General features: G+C 46.1%; 1 protein-coding gene across 1 annotated transcript in view; it reads right to left on the bottom strand.

Moving 5' to 3' along the window:
- Positions 1-23,517, bottom strand: part of LOC122939485 (ubiquitin-protein ligase E3C-like) — a 103,881-nt gene that overhangs the window by 75,162 nt on the left and 5,202 nt on the right. The window contains 7 exon segments of the mRNA XM_044295554.1: positions 1,080-1,233; positions 2,528-2,685; positions 7,861-7,976; positions 9,850-9,990; positions 10,837-10,911; positions 13,247-13,300; positions 17,354-17,466. Of these exon segments, the coding sequence (XP_044151489.1) occupies positions 1,080-1,233; positions 2,528-2,685; positions 7,861-7,976; positions 9,850-9,990; positions 10,837-10,911; positions 13,247-13,300; positions 17,354-17,419 (764 nt within the window). The 5' untranslated portion in view covers positions 17,420-17,466.

Here is a 23,517-nt window from a genome sequence, read left to right as displayed (position 1 = left end):
AAAAATTACTATGCATTAAAAAACACTAATTGATGAAGAACATATGGTGTGCCGTGGATTTCTCCTAGGAATCAATTGACGCATGTCCTCTACGAGCACCCACCACTTGCACAGGGTGTGCAGATCTCATATCTCCCTTTGTCTCAGTGTACAATATTGACCTGTGGGGGTCCCAACGAGCCTAAGAACAGACCTGATGTGCTAAGAGAGAGCCAATCAATCCGAATTGTTACTGCACTTCAGAAAGACTAGCACCGGACCAGCAACAATGAGGACTCCAGCCAGCTGCTGGGAAACTACAACTACCAGCAAGCACACATACTTGGCTGTTATTGTAACTTCCATAGAAGTGATAGGAGGATTCTAGGAGTTGTAGTTTCAGAACAGCTGGAGTGTCAGAGGTTGCTGATCCCTGGACCAGCAGGTCATCTCTGGGACTATGGAAGTAATGTTCTTAGCCAGGTATTCAACCATTAATTTAAGCCTTCTATGCACATGGTTTTGTAGGGTTCTCCATACGTTCTCTACAAAAACTACGCCTAAGGGTCCGGCTACATGGTCTCACACAGGGGCATGGATGACTTTGTAACAGTCGCATTGCAGTAAGTAGCATGGCGACACCACTGAAATGCATTACATGAAATGTTGCCGTGTAGCCGGACCCGAACAGAAGGCGTAAATGTTTTAGTAGTGTAGGGCATCCACCAAGGAATTTCTTGTAGTAGCCTGATTCCTACATACTGCAATACCCCAATAAAAAGGCATGTGTACCCTGAAATCAGACACACATGTTCAGATTCAAATAAAACTATTCAACACGTGTCGGCTGTTTCCCTAAACCCAGGCACCTCAAACAGTAGTCAGCGAAATAGAGCTGGAGAGGGGGCACAGAGGGGAGACCGGCATCCATCACACATTTAGAGCATATCCCATGTCTGAGATGAGAATATCCCTTTAAGAGCAGGTAGAGCAGTCTGACACCAACTGCTCATGGTGAAAACTTTCCATGCAGATGATAGCAAAGGTTTGCACGATGTATAAAGCAGTAAACGTATATTAGGGATTAGATCACTTCTTACCTTGCACCGTCCGAGCAGGAGTTGTATGTAAAGTGCAATGGTTTCATGACATTCTCCAGCAGAATCTTTGCAATGGGAACTCTGGAGACATCAGTATATTCAACGCTGGATGGGAGCTTGTTGTTAATTAACAAGAAAAGTGACCGGTAGTAACCTGAGAGAGAAAACAAAGGTGACTTCTAACTACAATGCATCTGCAAAAAGAGCAGCTTATACTGTTCTGATGGGTTTGTCAAGACATACCCTTATTTTTTGCTTTATAAGACGCACAAAAAGTGGGGGGAAATGTCAGTGCGTCTTATAAAGCAAATACTAGTGAGCGCTTCCATTATGCAATCGGTGCGGAGAGTGAAGCGCTGCCAGTACTTACCCTCCCTTGTCTTCTATCCTGGGGCCGCACTGCACTGTCCTGACTGCATACAGCGTTGGGATGTAGTGCGTACACTATGACCTGACACTGTACGCAGTGCAGCGCGGGCTGGAGAAGACAAGGGAGCGCAACTGCAGGCCAGACAGCCGGATCTGGAGAGAAGTGGTGGAGCAGTAGAGGTAAGGCTACTTTCACACTTGCGGCAGAGTGATCCGGCAAGCAGTTGTGTCACCGGAATCTGCATGCAAACATACAGCATTTGTAGACGAATGCATTGCAAGAACGGATCCGTCTCTCTGTATGTCATCCAGAGAAACAGGTCCGTTATGTATATTTTTCAAATTTTTACCGGTCTGGGCATGCGCAGACCGGAAGGACGGATCGAGCATTGCGGAATTTTTAATGCCGGATCCTGACTTTTGGACGGAGATAATACTGCAGCATGCTGTGGTATTTCCTCCGTACAAAACACCGTTCAGTGACTTAACTGATGACATCCTGATGCATCCTGAACGGATTTCTCTCCATTCAGAACTGATCAGTTCTTTTCAGTTATTGAGCCTCTATGATAGAACTCAGTGCCAGAAAAGAAAAACACTAGTGTGAAAGTACCCTAAGGGAAGCTATTTATTTTAAGGTCTGATCTGAGGTCCGATACGGGGGTGTGGCATGGAGGTCTGACATGAATATCTGATGTGGGTCTAATATGGAGATCTGCTGGGCGTCTGATCTGAGTTCCTGATATGGGGGTCTGATGTAATGATCTGATAGGTGGGGAATGCATCTTATTTTCCTCCTCTAAAACCTGGGATGCATCTTATCATCAGGTGCGTCTCAAAAAGCTGATCGCTGATCTAATAGGTAAAGGAAAACTACGTATGCAAACTTCTTTATATCTTATGGTTGCAAATAACATTACAATTTAAGTAACTTTCTTTTCTTTACCCTGTATTTATTTATATGACATATGATTGTTATAAGGAAAGTTTGACATCTGCGGCACAGTTCTCCAGCAGGCTCTTCTGAGAGAGAACAGACTGTCAGAGTTCTCGGGATGCGGCTTGTGCAATTTACTAACCTTTCTGGATCATGTAGTGCAAAATTTGTTCAACTAATGAGGCCACAGTGACGGCATCTTGAAGGACAGGTAAGTAAGTGTTTTCTGATGAAAATACTTCAACCATTCTCATGGGCAGTGCAACGTTGATGCTGTCATCATAGCAATGCTGTAATAACCTACATAGCACAGAAAAATTAAGTGAATGTACAAGGCATGCATGGAGTGTGTAGACAGTATGTTATATAAAAATTCATTTTGCTGCATGTGACTAGAAAGTGCTACTCAGTACTGCTTCTTTTAACTGATGATAATTGCGTGATCACTGGGGCAACTACCGCTAGGGTCCCCACCAATCATTAGAAGGGGCCACAAGTCCACCATTACTCCAAAGGGAGTTGGGATGGCATACAGTCATGTGAAAAAATTAGGACACCCTTTGAAAGCATGTGGTTTTTTGTAACATTTTTAATAAAAGGTTATTTCATCTCCGTTTCAACAATACAGAGAGATTAAAGTAATCCGACTAAACAAAGAAAACTGAAGAAAAGTCTTTTCAAGATCTTCTGTAAATGTCATTCTACAAAAATGCCTATTCTAACTGAGGAAAAAGATAGGACACCCTTGCCCCTAATAGCGAGTGTTACCTCCTTTGGCTGAAATAACTGCAGTGAGACGGTTCTTGTAGCCATCTACCAGTCTTCGACATCGGTCTGAGGAAATTTTACCCCACTCCTCAATGCAGAACTTTTTCAGCTGTGAGATGTTTGAGGGGTTTCTTGCACGTACAGCCCTTTTCAAGTCACCCCACAGCATCTCAATGGGATTCAAATCTGGACTTTGACTTGGCCATTCCAGGACTCTCCATTTCTTCTTTTTCAGCCAATCTTTGGTTGATTTACTAGTATGTTTTGGGTCATTGTCATGTTGCATGGTCCAGTTCCGCTTCAGCTTTAATTTTCTAACTGATGGTCTCACATGTTCTTCAAGCACCTTCTGATACACAGTAGAATTCATCGTGGATTCTATGATGGTGAGCTGACCAGGTCCTGCTGCAGCAAAGCAGCCCCAAACCATGACACTTCCACCTCCATGCTTCACAGTTGGTATGAGGTTCTTTTCTTGGAATGCTGTGTTTGGTTTACGCCAAACATGTCCTCTGCTGTTGTGTCCAAATAATTCAATTTTGGACTCATCTGTCCAAAGAACATTATTCCAGAAGTCCTGGTCTTTGTCAACTTTATCTCTGGCAAATGTCAGTCTGGCCTCGATGTTTCTCTTGGAAAGCAAAGGTTTCCTCCTTGCACACCTCCCATGCAAGTTAAACTTGTACAGTCTCTTTCTGATTGTAGAGGCATGTACTTCTACATCAACAGTAGCCAGAGCCTGCTGTAGTTCTCGAGATGACACTTTAGGGTTTTTGGAGACCTCTTTTAGCATCTTGCGGTCTGCTCTTGGGGTGAACTTGCTGGGGCGACCAGTCCTGGGCATGTTGGCAGTTGTTTTGAAAGCCCTCCACTTGTAGACTATCTTCCGGACAGTGGAATGGCTGATTTCAAAATCTTTTGAGATCTTTTTAAATCCCTTCCCAGACTCATAGGCTGCTACAATCTTTTTTCTGAAGTCCTCTGACAGCTCTTTTGCTCTCACCATGGTGCTCACTCTCACTTCAACAGTCAGGAGCACACCAAACTAAATGTCTGAGGTTTAAATAGGGCAAGCCTCATTCAACATGCAGAGTAACGATCTACTAATTATGTGCACCTGGTGTGATATACCTGTGTGAGATCTGAGCCAATTTAAGAGGGAATACATGTGAGGGTGTCCTATCTTTTTCCTCAGTTAGAATAGGCATTTTTGTAGAATGACATTTACAGAAGATCTTGAAAAGACTTTTCTTCAGTTTTCTTTGTTTAGTTGGATTACTTTAATCTCTCTGTATTGTTGAAACGGAGATGAAATAACCTTTTATTAAAAATGTTACAAAAAACCACATGCTTTCAAAGGGTGTCCTAATTTTTTCACATGACTGTAAATATATAAATTACAAGGTTAATGAATCTTTCCCCACAAAACTATACAGGTGAAACTCTAAAAATTTGAATATCGTGCAAAAGTCCATTTATTTCAGTAATGCAACTTAAAAGGAATTGCATTAATGCAGCTTAAAATTAAAGTTTTGTCAAAAGATTCAATATTCTAGGCTCAAAGTGTCACACTCTAGTCAGCTAATAAATTCATACCCCCTGAGCAAAGGTACCCGAGATTGTGACTTTGGGGTTTCATAAACTATAAGCCATAATCATCCAAATGGTAACAAATAAAGGCTTAAAAATGAGATTTTGTGAAACTCACCTGTAAAATCTGTTTCTCGCTTGATTCATTGGGGGAACACAGACCATGGGTATAGCTGCTTGCTGCTACTAGGAGGCGACACTAGGCTGAAAACTGTTAGCTCCTCCCCTGCCAGCTATACCCTCTCCGGCCAGGAGAGCGCTCTCAGTTTGTGCAAAAGCAGTAGGAGAAGCAGAAGGATATTACATCATCAGCAAACTCACCCGGTCAACGGACCCAAACGGGGGTGGGTGCTGTGTCCCCCAATGAATTAAGCAAGAAACAGATTTTACAGGTGAGTTTCACAAAATCTTGTTTTCTCGCTTATATTATTGGGGGACACAGACCATTGGATGTCCCAAAACAGTCCCTGGGGAGGTTACACAAAATAGAGCAAAGAAGGTAGAGAACCTCGTGACAGTCATCACACCGCGGCCTGCAAGACCAGGCGGCCCAGAGCGGCGTCCACAGAAGCGAAAGTGTGAACCCTGTAAACTTCGTAAAAGTGTGGAGGGAAGACCAGGTCGCGGCTTTACACAACTTAGCCGCCGACACCTGGTGGAAGTGAGCCCAGGAGGACCCACGTGCCCGTGATCCCCGGAGGTGGGCCGTGATCCCCGGAGGTGGTGTCCTGTCCCAAACGCGGTAACATTCCAAAATAGTGGAGCGAATCCACCAGGAGATCGTCACCTTCGAAGCTGCCAGGAAGGTGGAGCGTACCTTCATGCCGGAGACTGCTTGCCAGAGGAAGAGCGCCGAGGCTGCGCTCGGGAACGCCAGGCAGGCTGTGGCTTGAACGAAGGCTTCCGCCTTTGCTCCTGGGTTGGCTGCCTCGCGGTCGAGGGAGCCGCCGGGCGGGTGCCCGTGAAGCGGCGAAAGGACTGGCGTTGCGCGGAAGGACGCTGTCGAGAAGAACGCTTGGGTTTGGGCTGCGGAAGATGGGTGCTTTTGCCACCCGTGGCCTTAGAAATGATTTTGTCAAGTTTGGGCCCAAAAAGACGAGAGCCAGCGAAAGGAAGAGATAGAAGGGAGCGCTTGGAAGAAGAATCGGCCTGCCAGGCCTTTAAACAGAGTTCCCGCCGAATGGAGATGGCAAAGGCGGAGGACCACGCGACCATGGAGCCCGTGTCCAGAGACGCCTCACAAAGGTACTTTCCCGCCTGGGATATTTGGACCGCCAGAGCCTGGAGTTCTGTGTGGGAAAGGTCCGATGTAAGCGCAGGGCCAATTCAGAAACCGCCTTAGCCACCCACGCCGAAGCGAAAATGGGACGAAGTGCCGAACCAGTGGCTGAAAAGACCGACTTTGCAAGCGATTCAACCCGTCGGTCCACCGAGTCCTGCAGAGAGGAGCCGTCCGCAACCAGAATAGTGGTATTCTTGGCCAGGCGAGCCACTGGCGGGTCCACCTTTGGAGGGGAAGACCACTTACCCACCCAATCCGGGGGGAACGGATAAAGAAGATCGGGTCGCTTGGGGATCAGGAAACATGAACCTGGCTGTTCCCACGCTTTAGTGCGGAGCACAGAAAAGTTGTTGTGGACCAGGAACGATTTGGGAGTCTGCTTGGTACGCAGGAAAGAAACTCCCTGGTGACTGGTGCCCTCCTCTTGAAGTTGGAAGGTGTCCCGGATTGCCGAGACCAGACTGTCCACTAAGGCAGCCTTCTGGGACGAGCGATCCGGATCCAGATCCGTATCAGACTCTGCGAGTTCCACTTCGGACGAAGGGTCCCCAACCAACGAGGACGCCTTGGACAGCGAACCGGGGGGAGGAGGCGAAGGCGATGCATCCGAGGAGGAGAGGCGTTCCTGCCTGGGATGCTTGCTGGGGTGTCTGCTCCTGGATGGTACGCCCTGAGAGAGTGCAGGTTGCGCAGGTGACGACATCTCTACCAAGCGACCCATTAAGGAAAGGGTGGATTGGGATATCTTGGATAGGTCAGTCACCGCCCGGGAAAGGGATTTGGCCCATTCCGGTTCCATACTTTTAGCAGAAGGGTGCACGTCAGTGAGCTGCGACTGAGGCGGCACGCTCTGGGTGGCCTGGTATGAGGCACAGAGGGGGTTCGCCTGACCCCTAGGAAAGTTCACATTACATGAAGTGCAGGCATAATGGGTAGCCCTACCGAGGACCTGGGGCACGGGTTCCGCTGGGTCCGACATGACAGGTGTCAGGGAACCAGAGAGGGTACAGAGGAGGGGAGCAGCGCTGGTCCTACCAAAGTGGAGCAGAGTTAACCCTTGCTGGACGTGTCCCCAGGAGCAGGATGCAGCAGGTTGAAGTGGTCTGCGGCGAGCTGGACAGTCTGGAGAAGAGGGAGCAGATCCAAGAAGATGTCCCTCTCAGGCTGGGAAACCACATGCACGGCCGGGTACTTCCGGATGGAGAGCAGGCAGGAAGGGAAGCGTGGCGGAAAGGTAGGCTCCGCACCAACGGTGCAAAGCCACGCCCTCCCGCACCGCACTACAGTGCTGCCGGAATTCCGGAGAACTAAGGGGTCCATAAATAACCGCTGAACATGCGGAGTTAACGCCCGCAACCCCATGCCGGTGGTGCCGTGCAGACAGGTCCCCTCATGGAGTAGAGAGTCCAGCCCCTGGATGGCCCTGATCGAAGGACTTGACACACAGAACACAGACAGACATACTCGCCTGCCTTCACCCTTCTGACATGGACCAGCAGAGCCACCTCTTCAGTCCCTGGAACAAGTGACAGGGACCGGGTTGAAGGGCAGGAACAGGTGGCCCCATGGCTGGGGGGAGCAGGAAGGTCAAGCCCTCCTGGTCCACTTTGTCTTCTTGTGGGAGGCAGAGCGGTGGAATAAGCGTCACCGGTCATTTTTTAAGTTGCATTACTGAAATAAATGAACTTTGCACGATATTCTAGTTTTTCGAGTTTCACCTGTAAATCTGCTCAGTTCCTACTGCTCCTTAGCATGCTGCAGATTGCACTACATTTTTTGGTAACAGTTTCCGTTTAAGTATTGCCTTAACAATATATCCGTTGTGATTTACTTACCTACAACATAACCCCAATAGCCTCTTGATCTGGTACAGACAAGTAAGTCTGTCTGGGCCTGCGAGGTGTTTTACAAACTGGGAATTATATTTGATCAAATTCTGACATATCCATATCTATAGGGAACAAAACAAAAAACTATTTAGAACTGAATAATGAAATCTTGCAGGCAGAGAGGAGCCCCTTTCTCCATGCCCCTACTATCTTCGGATGGAGACCGACTGCGTGCTCCACCATGACATCACAAAATCTGAAGTTTGGGGAGAAAGGAGGCGGGTCTTGGTCCCCATTGGCTACAATGGCTTCCATAACCTGTACAGTTCTGCAGGAAGGGAGCAGAGAAGCTCCAAGGCAACAATTACAGCAGAGATTAAGAGGATTGTGTGTCTGTTGTGTGCATTTACTTTGTGGTCAGATCTTTTAGAATTTAAGTGTAAAAATAAAAAAAAGTTGTGGACCCCAAAATGGATATGGTCGTGTGCATGAGGCCTAACTAAGTACATTTGGAATCCAACAGTCAGAGAAAGCTGGGACACAGGTCACATTGTTACATACATTCTGTAGTCGGGACACAACGCTCTCCTAATTTGTATACAGAATATAAAAAGGTATAGTGTCAGGGCAACAATGACTATGCTTCATGGCCAGTTTGGTCTCCAGCATACCTCCAAATTATTGTTACGCTGCTTTCCAAAGATACTGAAGGGCAAAAGTGCCTAATTATGCAGCAATATAGGAAGTGGGAATCATAATGGTATAATTAGGCAGATTAGCATCAATCTGTAGAAAAACTAACATGGATTGCACATCCACATGCATTGACGTATTGCTTTTCAGCATAGCGTATAAACATGTACACGAGGCACTTTGTATACGTTTTGGCCAAAATGCGAAGGTCCACTCACCATGTCAATGTGTCCGCTACTCTATTTTGGAGCAGCACCACATGGTAACCGCTGCCTCTGCAACACAGCACCTGCCGGTGGCAAGACCCATCTGCCCAACAACACACCTTCTGTAGGACCAAGCCACCCAGGCACTGGGCTCCACCAACCCATAGGCACAGAAAAACCAGATGCTATGCAGTACTGCCCCATTAAAAAAAGGGATCCCAAAAGGTCACCTTTCCATGTTCTCTCAGAAACTAAACTCCACTCCAGCGCTGCTGCTTCATTCTCTTCCCGAGCCGCAGCAAGTCACATACTGTTGCGTCTGCAACCCGGGGAAGAGTTAGAAGTAATAGTGCTGAACCAGAGCGGGCTGGGAAGGCAAGTGTAAGATTGTTTATTATTTCCGGCAGGTTAGGCCTCTTTCACACTTGCGTTGTTAGGATCCGGCGTGCACTTCCGTTGCCGGAAGTGCCCGCCGGATCCGTAACACCGCAAGTGAACTGAAAGCATTTGAAGACTGATCAGTCTTCAAAATGCGTTCAGTGTTACTATGGCAGCCAGGACGGTAAGTATACTGCGCCCCGGGAGCCACACGGACGGTAAGTATACTGCTCCCCCGCTCCCCACTACACTTTACCATCGCAAACAGGACTTTAGCGTTGGATCCGGTAATGCGCCGAAACGACGTTTAGCTTAAGGCCAGATCCGGATTAATGCCTTTCAATGGGCATTCATTCCGGATCTGGCCCTGCGGCAATTTTTTTGGGCCGGAGCAAAAAGCGCAGCATGCTGCAGTATTTTCTCCGGCCAAAAAACGTTCCGGTCCTGAACTGAAGACATCCTGATGCATCATGAACGGATTTCTCTCCATTCAGAATGCATTGGGATAATCCTGATCAGAATTTTTCCGGCATAGAGCCCCGACGACGGAACTCTATGCCGGAAAAGAACAACGCAAGTGTGAAAGAGCCCTTAGTGAAATAAAAAAGTACCTTGGACGACCCCTTTAAATGTTGCTCAGATGTGCTACCAACAAAAAAAGGTATTTTAAGGTCAGTGAAAATGTAATTAGAATTATAGAACATATAATTGACCTTACCAAACGCTTTGAATCTTCAGTCTGTCTGTAGAAAAAGAGCAGTTTTCGCACAAGAAGCGTAAGGTTTCTTCCATCTACTGAAGGTGCACCGGAAGTCGCCGAGTTAGCACAGAAGTCAAACTCACTTCTTTGGATGGAGTACTAATAAGGGGAAAACAATGCTTACAAAGTCAGCAGCACTTCTGCCATTACATCAGATGAAAAAGCTGCTGAAACCATAGAAGGTCTGAGAAGTGTCATGTATACTGCTGCACGACAAAGAAACACACAAGCACAGCGGTGCATTCAGCATGGAGTATAGCTCAAATTCAAGCCTAAGTAAATACATTAAAGGGGTTGTCTCACTTTAGCAAATGGCATTTATCATGTAGACAAAGTTAATACAAGGCACTTACTAATGTATTGCTATTATCCATATTGCCTCCTGTGCAGGCTTGATTCATTTTTCCATCACATTATACACAGCTCGCATCCAGGGGTTACGGCCACTGCTGCAGCGCAGATACAAGGTGGCTGGGATGGGGGCTGCCACACATGGGTGTCTATGCACGGTCTCACATTCCCAGCCAACTGAGAGGCCAACACTTTTTCCTATAGTGTGCAAGCTCGGCCACCACTGATGGATTGCAGGGTGGTCATAACCATGGAAACGAGCAATAAATAATGTGATGGAAAAATGAATCAGCCACCAAAGGAGGCAATATGGATAATAACAATACATTCTTAAGTGACTTGTATTAACTTTCTCTACATGATAAGTGACACTTGCTGAAGAGAGAAAACCCCTTGAAGATCAGTTAGATAAGGGAGTGTCCGGACGTGGGAAACGCACCTATCAGACATTGAGGGCATAGTCTAGCATATTCATGTCCCCAATGTCCAGGAATACCCCTTTAACATAACCAAAATACCTCATTAAGAGAACAGGGCTTACATATAATATACCACAAGTTGTCATGAATATAAGTGTACAGTAAAAATACATACTTGCTGTTTTCTATCCTTGTAGCCTCTTATATAGGACTGGATAATTATTGCATTCTTCAGTCTTCTCCTTTCTTCCTGTAAGAAAAATCATAAAAAAAATAAACAAGCTGCGATGATTGCACTGATGAAACTGTAGATAGTTATTTTCAGTTTAATTTGTAGCTGGTGTTTTCACTAGCGACCTCCCTATCCAGGTGCATAGACATATAGCTGGAGTTCACCTGATTAAGATGCTGTTTTTTCCTTTTGTTCATCTAAGGCTACTTTCACACTAGCGTTCGGGGCTCCGCTTGCGAGTTCCGTTTGAAGGCTCTCACAAGCGGCCCCGAACGCATCCGTACTGCCCTAATGCATTCTGAGTGGATGCGGATCCGCTCAGAATGCATCAGTCTGGCACCGTTTGTCCTCCGCTCCGCAGGCGGACACCTGAACGCTGCTTGCAGCGTTCGGGTGTCCGCCTGGCCGTGCGGAGGCAAACGGATCTGTCCAGACTTACAATGTAAGTCAATGGGGATGGATCCGTTTGAAGTTGACACAATATGGCTCAATTTCAAACGGATCCGTCCCCCATTGACTTTCAATGTAAAGTCTGGACGGATCCGTCTGAGCCACTTTCACACTTAGAATTTTTTCTAAACTATAATGCAGACGGATCTGTTCTGAACGGATCCCATCGTCTGCATTATAGGAGCGGATCCGTCTGTGCAGACACCAGACGGATCCGCTCTGAACGCAAGTGTGAAAGTAGCCAAAGGCTCCATTCCCAACTTATGATACTTTTCCTAATATGTAATTTGCCATTTTTTTTTTTTTTTTTTGTAATATATAGGGGCAGTGATGCTAACCATTTTTGTAATATACTTTAATTAGTGAAATCATACATTTCCATTAGAAAAATTGATCTAAAGTGGCCCAATTTGAGCCTTAGCAACGCTCCTGTCTTCTGTTTACATACACCGTCAATGTTGAGCAAGTCTCCACAGTTATTTAAACAGAAGACAGGAGCGTTGCCAAGGCTCAAATTGGGCCACTTTAGATCTATTTTTCTAATAGAAAGGTACGATTTAAGTAACTAAAGTATATTACAAAAATTGTCAGTGTCACTGCCCTACACATTACAAAAATAAAAAAGAATGACCGTTACACTTCAAAGGGAACCTGTCATCAACTTTATGCTGACCGCACTGAGGGCAGCATAAATTAGTGACAGAAATGCTGATGTCAGCGGTGTGTCACTCATGAGCTAAAAGTAAGTGGTTGCTGAGAACCAGCATCATAATTATTGCAGCCCAGGCCTGGAAAAGAGTCAAATCTAATTGAGAAGAGTCATGGTTATACATAATCTCCTGCTCTCCCCGTCCATCTGCTGATGATTGGCAGTTCTCTCCTAGAGAAAGGGAGAAAACTAGGTAGAAGACTGTCCGTCATCAGCAGGTGGGCAGGAGAGCAGGAATTCATGAATAACCAGGACTCTTCTCAGGTGGCCGGGACTCTTTTCTAGGCCCAGTCTGCAATGATTGTGATGTTTGTTCTCGGCAACCAACATACTTTAACTTATAAATAACAGACCGCTGAAATCAACTCCCGTCTCTACTTTATTCTGCTGTTAGTATGGGCAGCATAAAGTTCATGACACATTCCCTTTAAGAAATAAATAATCACCTACCACTGTGTTAGGGCTGTTGTAGGATCTTTTTAGTCCAGGTTCGAGGACAGGGAGTCCCCACCATCAGGGGTCATCCCTGGGCTGAGCACTAGACTAGGGCGAGACTATAGGGACAGTTCTCCCCACCCTTCAGGATATCTTTGTAGCTGCCTGCTGTGGAACCATCTGAGTTTATTCTCAGTGATTTTTGGTCCATGTGTCTAATTTATTTATTTTAAGGATATTCAATTAAAGCTTATTCATTTTAAGGGTTACACTAATTGCTGGAGCTCAATGAATAATCACCATTGCTCTTATTGCACTCAAGCTCCACTCATTTCTGTGGCCGTCCCCTCTTGCCACTGCCTGGTCCTGTCAATCAAAGCAGTGAGGGAGGGGCTGGTTACAGAAAGGAGAGGAGCTGGGGTGCAATGTATCCCCTATGCATTATGTCATTGGGCCACATGTCGCATAAGGGACATCTCAGTCATTGGCTGCAGCGGCACATGTGACTGAAGGAGCCAGAACCTTGTGGCGGGGAGCAGGTAAGCATGTGTCCCTCCGCAGGTCCAGTGAAGCAGGTGGGGAAAGGGGTTCTGCCTGAAAAGCCCCCAAAGGTGGACAACCCCTTTAAGGTCTCCTCATTATACACACTGACATAACATACTACAAATTTATGTAAAAATAGCCCAAAAGGGAAGGTTAATTTAAATAGTGACATTAATTCTAGAAATACGGCAGACGCATTTCACTGAATTATCCTACCTCTCTCTTCCGCCTTTCTTCCTGGGTTCGATGGAGCAGAGATGCTTTTTCTTCCTAGAAGTTAAAAGAAAGCATTATGTTAAAGATATAGTCATGGTGTTAAAGGCATCAGTAGGACACAACCCTCATTCCATATCACTCATGACACATTACAAGTAGTGCTGAGGGTTTGCAGAAAACCCAATTAGAACTTTTAAGATGAGTTTTTCCTTCTGTAAGAAATTTGGAAAAACATTGCAACAACTGTATGTGACACAGCGATGGGTCACAAAGACCTTAATACAGGGTTTAGGAATTCACACGACGTACTAAGTACAGGAAGTTGTTCCGGCAGGCTGTTGGAGTTCTCCAGACCCGGCACTGCCGGATGCTGACGAATTACCCGCCGGCCCCATTAAATATAATGGGGTCTGGCAGAGATCTGTATGCATTCCAGCAGACAATGCGTAGTACTGGCCGGACACAAACCGCTGCATGCATCGAATTTTGATACCATAAAAAAGTATTGCGATACTCGATACCATGCGGAAAAAAATGTAACTAAAAAAAAGCCACGTGCATTCCGCATTTTATGGAACGTCCGGCCCATAATCGAACAGTCCGATCCTATTTTTTTGGGGGGGGGGGGGGACAAGGTGACTAAAAAATGGTGAATCGCGCGGTTTTTATTTTTCTGTTACGGCGTTCACCGCATAGGAGATTTTTTAAATATTTTAATAGTTCGTACTTTTTTGGGCGTGCGATAAGTGATATGTTTATTTATTGTTTATATATTTTATATGTAAAATTGAGAAAGGGGGTGATTTAAACTTAAGATTTTGGTGTTTGTTTGTTTTTAAACCCTTAGGGGCTAGAACCTGGAATCTTTAAATCCCTTGTCCTATTCACCCTGATAGAGCTCTATTAAGGTGACTAGGACGTCACACTCTCCCTGCTGCCCTGTGCATAGTACACACAGCAGCAGGGAGATTACCATGGCAGCCAGGGCTTCAGTAGCATCCTGCTGGCTGCCATGGTAACCGATTGGAGCTCCAGGATTACACTGTCACTGCACCAACAATGAGGAGGAGGAGGGGACCCTTTGGCCACTGCCACCAATGACTTAATACTGGGGGGTTGGGTGCACATTGCACCACCAATGAAGATAAGTAACCATTTAATACAAATACAGGAGGCGGGTGCCAGCCACAGAATCGCATAGCCAGCACCCTATTAACACCCTGCCAGCAGCACCCTGTCATAGAGGTCGGGTGCCGGCTATGTGATTCTGTGGCTGGCACCCGCCTCCTGTATTTGTATTAAATGGTTACTTATCTTCATTGGTGGTTCAGTGGCCACAGCCCCTCCCCTCCTCCGTCCCTCTCTCTCCTTATTGGCGGCAGCAGCGGCACAGGGGAAGGGAGGGAGGGACTGCTTCCTTCTCCCCTGTGCTGCTGAGGGAACATGGCACACACTGCGCAGTAGCGCAGCCTAGTATCGATAAATGTCAAACCCCGGTATCGAATCGATACCAGTACAAAAGTACCCGCTACAACCCTATTCCAGGTATTGTTTACCGGAACACCCCAGGAAATTTACACTGGGAGTGTGAAACCAGCCTTAGGGCAGACGATTGTCGGAAAGGAAACGTTTCCTCACAGCAATCGTCTGCTCGCTAGCAGAGGAGACTGCTGCTATCACATGGAGCGATCTCCTCCGCAGCATGGGGATGGGCGATCGCTATGCCATCGCTCTTCTCTATCCGGTCTTATTTAACATGTCAAAAGATTCAAATGATTTGCGTTCACTGTGCAATCAGAGGCAGCATTACACTGCCAGATGATCGCTAACAATTATCTGCCGAAAAATCGGCAGGTGTAATACAGGCTTTAGTGAGAAATCTTATCTGCAGATTTGCAAAGATGTAGTAAAATATACACAAGAGTACACTACAATGTAAGTCGATAAGATTTTACAAATCTCATCTACGTGCTGCAGTCATCTTCAGAAAAAAAACTGCATGCTTTGGATTTCCACCGCGGATATCCCCACTTTCAATGCAGCAGGCTGAAGTCCATGGTGAATCTGCAGCATAATCCGTATGCAATGCATGAGACCGATCCTTGTATTTCCAAGCCGCGCAGATACAACAGCGCTGCCTCCAGCCACACATTCGAACGTCCCTGTAAATGTTTGCTCTCATGCTTAGAAATGCAAATGTGCAAAAGCAAACAATATTCCAATATAACTGTTCAATAAGGAAAACAACGCCAAAAACCTCTCTAAAATAGGGTTAAATGTCATTCTAAATGACCAGACAAGTGGAAAATACCTTCTAGGCCACTGACACCTGTTCACCAGGATAAGTAACTGAATCACAAGTCTGCTGCTATATTGGTTCTGTCCTACCCGGCATTTGGAACAATGCCTGCAGAGCGTTCTGCTCGGTGCAGCCGCTCATAGGACTTTGTGAAGCCTTTCATCAAAATCATACGGCTGGATTTCTATTCATTGCACCAAATGCAAACTTATCGGGGTATTCCAGTCAAAAGCTGTCCCCTATTCATAGAATAAGGTGTACCTATTGGATAAGTGGAGGTCCAACCACTGTGACCCTCACCGATAATGAGAAAGGGGCAGATGCCCCCAAAGGAATGCAGCGTCTGGTCAAGCACGTGCACAGACACTTCATTCATACTCTAGGAAAGTGGTGGCAAACCTATGGCACGGGTGCCAGTGGTTGCACTCAGAGCCCTCTCTATGTTGTATGCCTTAGACTTTTCCTGCCATTCATAAGCGCAGGGCGCACTATGGACAGCACAGGCAGCGCACTGAATGTAGGCAGCTATTATAGCTAAATTATAAAGTACATGGAATATACACTATATTAGACTGTAGTATTCAGGGTAAATTGCCGTGTTGGCACTTTGCGATACATAAGTGGGTCTTGGGTTGCAGTTTGGGCACTCAGTCTGTAAAAGGTTCGCCACCACTTCTCTAGGGGACTGCCAGAGATAACCAAGTGCTGTACTCAACTGTCTCCACCAGTCCCATATAGAAGAATGGAGAGAGCGCTCCTGTTTAACCAGGTGCTTCATTACTTTTTGGGCCATAGGGACCCCACTTTAACAGCCCCCCTTCCCCATTAGTTGCAGAAAAAAACTTCTAAGTGGAATATGCCTTTAAAGGGGTTGTCCGCATTGTGCTCAAATTTCAGAAATGTCATATACTGATGTGTACTATCATAAGAAATGTAAAAAAAAAAAAAAACTGTTCAGAACTTACCTTAACCCAAACAAAGAGGTCCCCCTTTGCAGTATCCACAGCTTTCCAAGATGGTGTCTGTGCCCTCTAGTGCGCATTGCACTGGAAGCGCTCGGTAGTATCTTCTGTACCGGCACCAAACGCTGTCATAGACTGTGCAGTAGGGCATAGCCGTTGCCATCATGGGATGCTATAGATGCCGCAATATGTTTTCATGCATTAACCATGGACTTCACCATGTGGGGAAAGGTAAGTCTAACGCATTTTAGTGTTTCTTGTGCCATTACATATCAGTGTATGGCATTTCTGAAATTTGAGCAAAAAGAGAACAACCCCTTTCAAAGTAATATCTTTACAACAGACAGAGAGTGATGTCTAGGACAGACTCACTATTTAAAGGGAACCATTAATATGCAAAATGCTCTGCAGGCAGCGTGCTGTAGACCAGGAGGAGCTGAGCAGACGATATATAGTTTTGTGGGAAAAGATTCAGTAAAACTTGTAATTTATTCCTTTAACCCTCTGCTCTCTTTATGCATGTGAGTCATGTGTTTGGTGCCACGCAGTGATTGACATCTCTACCTGTGTGCTTAGTCAATCACACCCCCCACATCAATTTAATACAAGTTTTGCTGAATCTTTTCCCACCAAACTACGGTACATAACAATCTGCTCAGCTCCTCCTGCATTTCCTGGTGACAGGTCCCCTATAAATCCCACTCTGCGCCCAATGGGCTACTGTCTGCTGGTCACAGTTGTCCACACTCCCAGGTATATCAGGGTGGATACATTATAGATCTCAGCCTCGTACAGTACTGAAGTTTAGTAATTCTTATGTGCAAAAAATAATTCCGTTTCCCTTACCTTTCTGCTTGCTCCTCCCAGTGATACTTTTGGCCTGGTTTTGAAATCTCCCTCGAAGCTGAACATGGCTGCAGTTTATCCCATCTAGGACATATGGTGATTCTGAAGGGTCACTAACAAAGAGAAGTTTGTTAGGGAATATCTAGAATAAAAAAGCAATGATTGTGACTTACATGATGTTGTCTTCTCCGTTCATGACTAAAGCTAAAATTACCTGTTTTTCTGTTGTTAAAAGGATAGTGCTTCAAAAAGTTAAAGAAAAATCTCCAAATGTTGTAAAACAGGAATGCCCAACCTGTGGCCCTATAGCTGTTGCAAAAATACAACTCCCAACATGCCCTGATATCTGTAGGCTGTCTAGACATGCTGGGAGTTGTAGTTTTGCAACAGCTGGAGAGCTGCAGGTTGGGCGTCCCTGGTGTAAAATAAAAAAACAATGTTATACTTACATCCTTCCCCAGGACCATCCACTGAGCTGCCGGTCTGGTCCACTAAGTGCAATGGTCATGTAAAAGTATGAGGCCCCATTCACACAACCTTATTTTTGGTCCGCATCTAATCCGTATTTTTTGCAGATTGGATGCGGACCCATTCATTTCAGAGGGGCCACGATAAATGTGGACGGCGCACTGTGTGCTGTCTGCATCTGTATGTCTGTTCCGCGACCCCACAAAAACGATGGAATATGTCCTATTCGTATCCATTTTCCAGACAAGAATAGGTATCTTTACAATGGGTCCACAAAAAAACAGACGCAGCACAAAATATTTTTTGTAGATCTTTGTTTTGCGGACTGCTAAATACATATACAGTCGTTTGAATGCACCCTGAGACACATGACCACCTCAGCCGATCATTGTCCTCGGTGGTCACCTGCTGCAGCACTGACGTTCCATACACCTGCCCATCACTGTACAGTTTATAAACCAGCAGCGGCAGGAGGACTGGACCGGTGGTGTAGAGCAGTGTTTCCCGACCAGTGTGCCTCCAGCTGTTGCAAAACTACAACTCCCAGCATGCCTTGACAGCCTTTGGCTGTGCGGGCATGCTGGGAGTTGTAGTTTTGCAACAGCTGGAGGCCCACTGGTTGGGAAACACTGGTGTAGAGGATGGTGCTGGAGAAGACGGCAAGTAGAACATCGTTTTTTATTTTACACCATTTGGCAGCTTGTCTGAGGATAGGTCATCAGTGTCTGATTAGTGGGGTCCGACTCCCCTCACCCCCGCCAATCAGCTTTTTGGAGAGGTTGACGAGCCCTGTTGCCTCTTCCTATAAGTGACATCATGTTCATCGGTCACATGTCCTAGGCGCAGCTTAGTCCAATTCAAGTGAGCGGAGCAGACTGCAGTAACAACCACAGGCATTATCCAATGAATGGCACTGTGTTTGGTAAGCTTCGGGGACCGCCACGTCCTCCTGGTCTATCCTAAGGATACGACATCAGTTTTAACTGGTGAGAGACCACCACCCCACCCAGAAGCTATCTGATGGTGCTGCTGGGCTCCGGCGAGCACCGCGTCTCCTTCACTGCTTACTAGGCCTCTGGATAAGTCATCAGTATCTGATCGGAGGTGAGACCAATCACCTGTTTGAGAAGGCACCGGTGTTCACAGTAACGCCACAGCCTTCTCGCAGCTCACCATGCACAGCGCCAGACATTGTATAGTGGCTGTGCTTGGTATCCCAGCCAAGCCTCATTCAATGCGACCGCGGACCGATGAACGTGATGTCACACGACCTAGGCAAAGCTGGAGAAGGCCGCAGCGCTACTTCCTTCTCAAACAGCTGATCAGCGGGGGTCGGACCCCCACTGATACTGATCACTAATGTTCTATCCTTTTACGGAACTGACATACGGATATGGAAACCCCACGGATGATCTGCCAAAAAACACATTTAAAAAAACCACATCAGATAACAAAAACCTACGGCGGATTTGGCATCAGGCCTTTTTTCAGTGCTGACCGCCACCATATCATTTCTATGGCAGTGCCGGGGGGGTAGCAGAGTAAAGCATGTTAATTTCTGCTGCAAAATCTCCGCTGCATATTTTCCCCCTTGATACACAGAGGGACAGACATTTACCAGACGTGAAGCCAAATCCTCGTGTATTTATCACAGATAGAAATGAGGTTTGCGTCAATTTATAAAGAAACTCACAGTGGGCAGAAGACGCTATAAAAGGAAAACAAAAAAGTCTTTATTGTTTATCTATTAAATTAAAATATTCAGTGTATATAATACTATATAGTATGATCCCTTTATATGTACCCCAATACAACCGCTACTGGAGGGCAAACAGACGGGACCTTGTTAACAAGAGAGGTTCCTGCTGATGATTTTATCCAAAAGAATAGGCAGTCAGACAGGAATCAATATGGACACCGATGGGATATGAATGCATGCCTCTCTCAATAAACAGCATTGTCCCTCAGTGCGGACATGAGTGGGGCAGCAGATATCTCTTGCCGGCGTTCCGCTCGCATACATTGCTGAATGAATAGCAGAGGAGAGCGAGCACGCTGCCCGTGTCCCCGATCTCCCTCCTGCAGACACTGTGTCGCTCCATCTGTCAGCTGCTAAGTTAGTGTCGTTCTCTATACAGAATCAGGAGCCCTACTGTGTACAACAGATAGAGATACTATATCTAGATTTAGATCAGCAACATCGCGCTTGCCATCTCGGTCAAATGATAGCGCGACCGGCACTTGGGGCAGCCGTCAGCCGTCGGGCGCCCGCCAAAGGGAGGAGTATTTAAATGATCCCAAGTCCAGCCCATCCTGCGGCCGACCAATCCAGGTGGAGAACCTAATGTATAGGGAGTTCAAAAGAACCTAGGGAACCCTCATTGGTGAATCTCCCACTGTCACTAATCTGGAAGGGCCAGGAGAATAGAGGAATACTAAGTGCTCAAAGTAATAAGGAGCCTAAGGCGGATCAAAAGATGCATGGGGGACCATGCCAAATCAGCGCAGGCAAATGAGGATAGTAACAATTAAAGTATCAGCATATATATATATATATCTCTTGTTAGCTTTATGTATTTTATCCAGAAAAAGCAAGGATGTCCTCATGAAGACAGACCAAATAAACACACAAAAATGCAGTATAGGTCTGTATTCTGTATCATCATTTCATATGTTTGTAGGTCAAGCTATTATCATTGCCAAATTAACGGCCCTTAAAGGGAACCTGTCACCAGGATTTTGTGTATAGAGCTGAGGACATGGGTTGCTAGATGGCCGCTAGCACATCCGCAATACCCAGTCCCCATAGCTCTGTGTGCTTTTATCGTGTAAAAACAGATTTGATACATATGCAAATTACCCTGAGAGGAGTCCTGTCCCTGACTCATCTCACGTACAGGACTCATCTCAGGTGAATTTGCATATGTATAAAATCTTTTTTTTTTTTTATCACAATAAAAGCACACAGAGCTATGGGGACTGGGTATTGTGGATGTGCTAGCGGCCATCTAGCAACCAATGTCCTCAGCTCTATACACAAAATCCCGGTGACAGGTTCCCTTGAAAGATGGATAAGTGTGGGAGTTCTCTTGCCCCAATGCAAAGTGAATGGATAGATATCCATATTGACCTCAATTATGGAACACCCGTATGGCAAACAGAGGGCAAAGATGATATTGAGATAATCTATCTGGATATAAACGATACATTGGTATGCAGGACAATATGAAGGCCCATGTCGACCATAATTGCTCAATGAATACTACTGCAAGGGAGAAGACAAGAAACAATATATGTTATGTGAGAGAACATGATGACGTGGCGACAGTTTGACCCACATGACAACAACTGTGGGCTGTATCTACTGATGTAAAATCCACCATATTTCCCCATGTGAAGGACAGCTCCCCCCATATGTAAAATGGCAGGAAAACTATCCTCCGTGAACCATAAAAAGGAGGTGAATGAAATTTGGTCATTTAGCCCATTGGGACGTACTGTCCCAAGACGGAAGATCCATTGCATCTCCTTTTGTAGGAGACGCTTATCCAAGTCACCCCCTCTCGGCGATGGCCTGATGACTTCAACACCTTCGAACCTAATTAATCCTGAGGCCCCTGCGTGAAAATCTGCCACACGGCGTGCAATGGGAGTATCCGCCCCACTTCAGACGTCAGTGAGATGCTCGCCAATTCTTCTCCTAAATTCCCTAAGCGTCTTCCCTACATATTGGGTATCACAGATGCAGGTTACCAAATAAACAAGGTCCTGACGCATCATCCCGTGGACGTGGGTTGAGCAGGGATCCCGTCACAGCTGAGGGCATGTTGGTATGCCTGATGGAGAATAGCAGAAGGATAGCCACAATGCCGAAACCTTCGCTGTAAATCTGCAGCAGCTAAACAAATGTCCTCCAAGGACGAGCAGTTGCGTCGTACCCGTAGGTATTGCCCTTTAGGGATACCACGCTTGAGGGCCGGCAGATTACAACTTTGCCAGCCCTAGAAGGCTATTTGTGGTGGTCTTTTTGCAGAAAAGCCTAGTTCTAATGTCACCATTCATCTCTCTGTAAATTGTTAGGTCCAAAAATGTAATGTTAGAGGGATGACATTAAAACGTGAAGCAAATCCCCCAATCATTATCATTAAGGTCCCGAACAAAGGATGTGAAGGTTTCAGCATTTCCTCTCCATCATCGATGTACCATAACCACAGCACCATCGATGATGCCCATCTCCTCATAGTGTCTCCGTAGACCACTTCACATTCCCAACCACCCAGGTACTGGTTGGCATTAGTGGGGGCACACGGGCTCCCCATGGCCACACCCCTTACCTCATGTAACTCAATCAGATATTGCCTTGGATTCGGCAGGGATTTTGCCACCGATTATCAGCAGATTTTCTGCTACAAAATACATCCCACGTGGACCTATCCTAAGGCCTCATACACAAAATCGGATTTTTTTTTTTCTGTATCCAATGCACATTTATTGAGGATTGGATGTGGACCCATTCATTTCAATGGGGCTGCAAAAAAAATTCAGACAGCACACGGATCTCCGCATGTCGTCTCGCAAAAAGCGTCCTAAATGATGTCCTAATATTGTCTGTTTTGCGGACAAGAATAGGCGTTTTGACAATGGGGCCGCAAAAATCGTGGGATGCACACGGCCGGTATTTGTATTTTGCAGACAGCAGAACACATACGGTCATGTGCACGGGGCCTTAAAGTGCATTTACACTTTCACTAGAAGTTAGAAATGTCTAATGGTCGAGGCTTAAAAGGGTTTTCCGGGATTTTTATACTAATGACCTATTCTCAGGATAGGTCATCAATACCTGATCAGTGGGGGTCTGCCACCCGGGACCCCCTGCTGATCAGCGGGGGTACCGGGTGTCGGATCCCCATCAATCAGATATGGATGACCTATCCTGAAGATAGGTCATTAGTATAAAAATCTCAGGGAATCCCTTTTAGGCTACTTTCACACTGGTGTTTATGGGTCCGCTTGTGAGATCCGTTTCAGGGCTCTCACAAGGGGTCCAAAACGGATCAGTTCAGCCCCAATGCATTCTAAATGTATAAGGATCCGTTCAGAATGCATCAGTTTGCCTCCGTTCAGCCTTCATTCCGCTCTGGAGGCAGACACCAAAACGCTGCAAGCAGTCTGATGAAACTGAGCCAAACGGATCCATCCTGACTTACAATGCAAGTCAATGGGGACGGATCCGTTTTCACTGACACAATTTGGTGCAATGGAAAACGGATCCATCTCCCATTGACTTTCAGTGTAAGTCAAAACGGATCCGTTTGCTATATCATGGTAATGCAAACTGATCCGTTCTGAACAGATACAAGCGTTTGCATTATCAGTGTGGATCCGTCTGTGCAGATACCAGACGGATCCGCACCTAACGCAGGTGTGAAAGTAGCCTAAGTGCTGCGACCATAATGAAAGGACAGAAGCCTAAAGTGTTGTGCCTCTTTAGATGCAATCAGGTCTCCTTCTTAGGTCGGACTCACACGTAGGGATCTATGATGCTGCGAGTTTGGGTCACAGTCGGGCCATGACACATCCAAGTAACATGGACGCATAACACAGCCAGGACATGGCCTGACTATGGGTCTACTGTACCGGATTATATAAGGGCCAATTCACACGTCCGCATGCAGATCCACAAAACACGGACATCA

The sequence above is a fragment of the Bufo gargarizans genome, chromosome 5 (assembly GCF_014858855.1).
Source record: "Bufo gargarizans isolate SCDJY-AF-19 chromosome 5, ASM1485885v1, whole genome shotgun sequence".
In the NCBI taxonomy this organism is placed as follows: domain Eukaryota; kingdom Metazoa; phylum Chordata; class Amphibia; order Anura; family Bufonidae; genus Bufo; species Bufo gargarizans.
This window is presented reverse-complemented; position numbering and strand designations above follow the sequence as displayed.